Source organism: Eufriesea mexicana, unplaced genomic scaffold (genome assembly GCF_001483705.2).
Source record: "Eufriesea mexicana isolate 0111107269 unplaced genomic scaffold, ASM148370v2 scaffold10463, whole genome shotgun sequence".
NCBI classification, from domain to species: Eukaryota; Metazoa; Arthropoda; class Insecta; order Hymenoptera; family Apidae; genus Eufriesea; species Eufriesea mexicana.
Window position 1 is genome coordinate 13,890 of NW_016918117.1, and position 6,888 is coordinate 20,777.

The 6,888-nt window shown below is 39.8% G+C and overlaps 1 protein-coding gene across 1 annotated transcript; it reads right to left on the reverse strand.

The window, feature by feature from the left end:
• Positions 1-280: 280 nt before the first annotated feature.
• LOC108553454 (uncharacterized) lies at positions 281-961 on the reverse strand. The gene has a single exon (XM_017908352.1). It carries the CDS (start codon positions 959-961, stop codon positions 281-283), a length of 681 nt encoding a protein of 226 aa, XP_017763841.1.
• Between the last annotated feature and the right edge of the window lie 5,927 nt (positions 962-6,888).

A 6,888-nucleotide genomic window follows, 5' to 3' on the forward strand; every position in this document is an offset into this window, starting at 1 on the left:
TCTTACACTCAAGGTGTAGCCAGATGCCCTGAGGGGGTCGCTAGCAGGCTGGTGCACCCATCAGCCACTTCCCCGTGCATTCGATGACAGGGTGGTACCCCAGGGCCGCGCACCATAGCCCTGGGGATTAAGGAATTTTTATAGAGGTTATCATCCTCGCGATCTAGCCGATTAAGGCCCCCGTTTCTGCGAAACATGATCACAGGCTTACGGTATGCGCGTGACTAGTACTATGCGTCGTTAAGCCCGTACTACGGCCGATCAAGTTCGACCGCAGCCCCTACGGGGGGTTCACGTAGGTCAGCGAGACCTCGTATGATAGCAGTATTTCACCAATCACACGTGTGAGTTGATGTTTTGTTGATCGGACTGCAGCTTCACACAATCCGCCAAAGTGTGGTAATCGGGGCGGAATGAAGTGCCATGTGACCCCTTCACTCGCAAGTGCCGATGCTATGATGGTATGGTAGCTTTGTGATCTCGCGAACGTATTAAGTTCCCTTATTATTTTATTGGCACCGGTGAAATTGGTGGCATTGTAGATGTCACAGCATCGGCCTCTCCTCGTCATGAATCGCCGTAGAGCTGCTAGGAAAGCCTCGGTAGTTAGATCGCCCACGATTTCTATGTGGACGGCCCGTGTTGCAAAGCACACAAATATTGTTAAGTAGATCTTAACTTTATTACAGTTTCGGTGGGTTTTCTCTTTGATGTGGATCGGACCACAATAATCTATGGCAGAATGCAGAAAGGGTCTTGGCTTGTGTGACTTGTGAGGTTCGCACCTTACACACCGATGAATAGTTTTTCGAATAAGATTCCTTCCGCCGGGTATCCAAAATCTTTGTCGCACGCTGTTCAGGATAGCTTGCATGCCTACGTGCAAATTGTTAATGTAGTGCTCGCGTACGACTAATTGAGTGACATGCTCGTTCCGCAGTAAAATCATCGGATGCTTCATGTCAGATTTTAAATTCACCTTCGATAGTCTATCACCGACGCCTAATATTCCTTCCTTGCCTACGAATAGGGCTAACGCCGTCAATGTGATGGTGCTTCTTTCGGCCGGACACGGCGAGCATTTCTTTCCGGTAGTCCCGTTGTTTGATGAATTTTACGACGAGTTGTTTCGCCCTGCGCAGTTCCGCGGACGTCAGTTTCTTGTTCGGGGATTCCTTCCGTGAGCTGATGAATCGGAAGCGTAACAAATATGCTGTAATTCGTTTGAGTTTGGTGAAAGAGGAAAATTTTTCGAAGAGATCAAAGTCGTTGGTTGTAGCGTTTAGTGCAACGAGTGGCCGTTGCTCCGGGATTTCTGTTACCGGATCTAGCTGAACTCGGAGCCAGTCTGCATCTGACTCCTTTAGTCATGCGGGACCGTGAAACCAAAGTTTGCTGCTTGTCAGAGTTATCGCCTTGTAACCGCGTGATATCAAATCTGCCGGGTTATCCGCAGATCGCATGTGGCGCCATTCGTGATCCTCAGTGATACTTTGAATGTCCGCGATTCGATGCGATACGAATGTTTTTATCTGATGCGGGGAAACGCGTATCCAATGTAACACTATTGTGGAGTCCGACCAAAATATGTTTTTTGGAAGGACAATCTCCGTAGTGCACTTGAAACGGTTTGGTGTAATTTCGCCAGTAAATGAGCTGCACACAACTTTAATCGAGGCAACGTGATCGTTTTTACGGGGGGCTACCCTTGATTTTGGCGCTACTAATTGCACCGATGTGCATCCATTTTTGAATATTGAATTCCTAAATATTTGGTTCCCTGTAGATATCTTAAAATATATTTTACATTAATCATATCTTGGCTTGATGGATTTTCTATGAATCTACTCACATAATTGACCGCAAACGATATGACCGGACGTGTTTTAGTTGATAAGTATTGCACGCTGCCTATCAATTCTCTGTAAGGAAATGATTTTTCAGATTTTGTTACCTTTGTGTCTGCATCAGTGCCTGTACATGTTGATACCTGCTTTGAATTTTCCATGCAATAATCATTGAATAAAGATATTATATAGTTCATTTGACTTAATTGTATCTTATAATTATTATTTTTTATACTTATACCTAGAAAACTATCGAAAGTATTATAAATTTTTACTTCAAACTCTCTAGTCAGTTGCTCTTTTACATTATTCAATTCATTGATACTTTTAGTTATTATTATCTCATCGTCAACATACATAGCTAAAATTGTTAATTCGTTTTTTGAGTTGAATATACATTGATTAGAAGGAAGGGATACAAACTTATTTTGTTTCAGGAAATTTTTAAAACGCTGGTTCCATTTCAAAGGTGCTTGCTTGAGACCGTAAATAGTCTTTCGAAATTTAAAAATTTTATTTTTATTTTCGAACCCATCTGGCAATTGTATATAAAGATCCTCGTCTAATTCCCCATATAAGAGCACGGTTTTAATGTCAAATTTTATCATATTATATTTTTCTTGTACGGACAGGGCCACAATAAGCCTAAGAGTACCGATAGAAAGCACTGGACTATAAGTTTCCTCATAGTCGATGCCTCTTTGTTCTTCACACCCGCGTGCTACTAAACGAGCTTCGTATTTTCCATCGTCTTTCACCTTAAAGATCCATTTGGTGCTTAAAATCCTTTTATTTCTTGCCGTATCTGAATCTATTTCGATCCATGTTTCATTTGATTTTAGAGTTCTTTTCTTCTTCTATTGCTTCTTTCCATTTTTGTGAATCTTCTCCTCCAATTGCTTCTTTGTATGTAAGATGTTACATTCTTTGTATGTAAGTGTAGTAAGACGTAGCCACTATACCTTTCTGTACATTTTCTTTCTCCCGTTCCTCTTCTTACTATTGTATTGGTGTTGTTTTCAGTGTCTACCTATATTCCTTCAGTGTTTACTGTGTCATTTATTCTTTGTGAGTTTATTTCTTCCTCTGTTTGTATAGTATCTTCTTCTTCGATGGTATTTTGTTCTTCTTCTCTTCTCTCTTGACGTAATTTTAATGTAGCTTTTGATAAATTTGGTTCACTATGTTCCTTTTCATTTCCGTTGATATTTCAAAAAATAACATCTCCTGGGATTATTATTTTCTTTCTTTCTTCGTCCCAGAGTCTATAGCCACACGTAGAATACCCTGTAGATATGAACTTTTTACTCCTTTTATCTAGTTTTCGTTTATATCCTAAGTCTTTTGCATATGCTTCGCAACCAAAAATTTGTAGATTTGTGAGATCAGGCCTTTTGCCTAACCAATTTTTTACTGGCGTCTTTACAGGTGCAATTGTCGGACTTCTGTTTACTAAATATACCGCCGTGCGTACCGCTTCACCCCACAGTTTTCCGTTAATTGCTGCGTCTATTAGTAAAGCCCTTGTTTTATCTAATATTGTGCGGTTTAGCCTTTCGGCTTTACCATTGAGTCGAGGTGAGTATGGGACCGTGAAATCCAGAATTATCCCCTTGTTTTTACACCATTTTACGAGATCTCCGTTTGCATACTCTTTCCCATTATCACACCGCAGTTTCGAGACCTTTCAATTCCATTTTGCTGCGCACTGATTTGTGTAGGATTTTAGAGTATCGCTTACCTCGTAGTTTCCTTGTATCGGAAAGACGGCCGCAAAATGTGTATAATCATCGAGCACAGTTACAAAATACTTCATCCCGTTCCACGTAGCTGGTTCTATCGGATCACATACGTCAGAATGCAAAATTTCTAGAGGTCTAGTAGCTTTCGTTATTTCCTCCCCAAACGGTTTTCTTATTTGTTTTGCTTCTATGCAAACGGTACATATTTCTTCGTTGTTAAGATGTTTAGGTGTTAAATTTATTCCCTCGCTAAGGTTGATTAATCTTTTTATATTTACAAGACTCAAGCGTCCTAATTTTCGATGCCAATTGGTGACAATTTCGATAGTTGCTAATAAGCTTTCTATTTTACTGGGTTTTTTCATATCAATCACATATATCCCGTTTTCTCTTCGCGAGCCTTCTAGAATTTTTACATCATTTTTTAGAATTTCAACTTTATTTTTAGTGAACTTTACCACTTCGTAGTTTTGTGCGACTGCATCTACTGATAATAAGTTCTTGCTTAGTTCTGAAATCAATACATCTTTTAGTATGCAATTTTCGACCTCTACATCACCTATTACTTCGCCTTTCATTTTTATTGACCATTTCGCTGTTCCTATTTCAATGCTTACAGGTTTTTTCTTGTCTAATAACTGGATATCATTAACCATATGGTTCGAGCCTCCCGAATCTACTATCCAGCCGTTTTGTTGTATATTACCTGCTAAGAAACAGACCTTGTCATCTGTAGATTTCTTTGTAAAGATAGTCTTACTTTTCCGGAAATAGCAATTTCTTTCAACGTGATTCGTCTTTTTACATATGTTACATCTTTGCTCATCTCTTGAATAGTTCGTTTTGTTCAAGTGAGACTCCTTATTTCCAGTTCTGTAGTTGTTAGGTTCGGACGGATCGGCTCTGCAAAATTTTGCTATGTGGATAGTACCGTTGCATTTAAAGCATTTCTTTATCGTTGACTTGAAAGCTAATAGTTCTTCTTGATTTTCGTGTTTATTTAGTCTTTGTTCTTCAGCTTGTAGTCTAGTTATTAAGTTTGTTAACGTGTTTTCTTGTATTGGCGTAAATTCCCACGCACAAACAAAGTATTTGAACTGGCTCGATAAAGTAATAAGTATTTTTGTAATTAACATTGTATCATCTATCGGTTGGTTTAATGCGTTTCATCTATATGATAGATTTTCAAGGGTACTCACGTGTGACTCGATATCGCTTCCTTTTTCAAATGTATAATTGTAACATTCTGAAAGGACAGAGCATTTCTTTTGTTCAGTATCCTTTCCATATATGTCTGCTAGCTTGTCCATCTGCTCTGATGTTGCGTTTAGTAAATACATCTGCGGTTTTCGATCGGTTGAGGTGATAACTATTTTTTGAGCATTGGCGTCCTTGTGCTCTCATTCCGACTTTCTTTTGTCACTCCAATCTTCTTTAGGCATTTCTTTACCGGCTGTTATATTTTGAATATCAATTGATTTGAATAAAATTGTTATTTGGAACTTCCAAATTTGGAAATTTGACTCAGCTTTTAATTTTTTGATTTGTAACGTGCCGATGATTCGTCGATAAACAAGCACAGGACGTTACCGACTTACAGTTGAATAAATATTCGTGTTTCCTCACAAGGCCGATGCGTCGAAGACCACCCGGAGCTTTGTGGTCAGGCTCGATTGTTTTGTTACGACATGGTGTGGTAAGTGATATCCGCGCTTGATCGATGAATCCGTCGCTAGCGACATGTTACCTAACGCCGGATATTCGTTTAGGAAGTTTTCGTAGCTATGTCGGAAGTCCGGATTTTTACTCAACTTTTGTTCCAATGCGTAGAATGGCTTGCGTGCCAATGAATAAGATTCGCCGAGATGTATCGCATTATCCTTGAATGGCAGGCGAACTGAGTACCTGCCGGTCACGGGGTCCCGTTTTGTCTATGCCTTGAAGTGCGCCTTACATGCTCTGCTCTCTGCTGACATTAAAGAGGTCGAAAAGATTCTTCGCCGTTCCAACAAGTTCCACGCAACCGAATAATTCGCACCGGTTGTTTCCGAGGATTCTATTTTTTCGGCAGCCTTCCCGGTCAAACATGACCGCAAATATATCAGCTTCTGCGCATCGCGGAAGTGTGCGTTGTCATGCACCGCGGCCTTAAACGCGTCACAGACACTCGGCCATTCTTCGTAGGACCCACTGAAAGTTGGCAACTGCATAGTCGGCAGCTTGACTTGCGGCTCTGCGAATATCGTGAACGGTGATGCTGAATTTACCGTTGTTTCATGATTAATCAGCTGCGGCTCCGCGTTTCGCGAGTCGAATTTAGCGATAATGTTTTTGACGCGAGACAGATTGAGTAGATACGTGTCGTCGAGTTCCGCGCGTTCTGCGAACCGTCACTCCAATTCGTCGTCCGACGCGGTTAATTCTAACTTCTCTTGAGTCGATTCAAGTGCTTCGTAGTCCTTTTCCATGCTTGACATTCCGAGGCGCAATTCTTCGATTTTTTCAGCGTCGTGAACATCCCATGACGATACGCATTTTGCGAAATGCGTTAATTTGCTCTCAAAGCTAGCGCGTTTGCGAATGAGTGAGCCCCAACATTGCTAGGATGTAGAGCTTACTTTACTGCTTAGTTTATACTACAACGGTATTTATTGATTTTTCTTCCAATGTCCATAATTGCATCACAGCCAGTAAAAATCTTTATATTTCACCTTCTTGTTATTACAAAAATTATAAATTTTGAATGCATTTAATAGACCGCAGTTCATGAGGTATAATACCACCTTTCTCGGACTTTTAATTGTTTTTCTCAATATTGAGTAGTATAACAGGTATTGGTCAGCGAGGTCGACGTCGTTCATGTTTAAATTATAATCTACAATGTATTTCGGTTTTCTTATGGTTTTGTGTTTTCCAGCAGAGTTGACCATTTCAAGTTTATGCAAATTTGTAACAGAATATCACGTTTCCACTTAAAAATACTTTCTCCTTTTTTAGCCTTAACGGCATTGTTTTCAAACATCTTGGCAATCTATTAGCACGTATTGTGCCACATATGCGTATTTTATTTTGTAATAAGAATTCAGCGTATTATAATAGAATTCAAAGTATATTCAAAGTATTATAATAGTTGTCCATATAAAAATGGTACAAATATCCGAAATATGGTCTAAGAATCGTTGCCACAGTGTTCTGCAGTTTTTGGCCTCGTCCACAATAAGTTTCTGTTATAATTTGGTGAAAGGGAGAAGACGCAGGGCAGCTTTTTATATAATCATGTTTTATTCTTTACACAACTA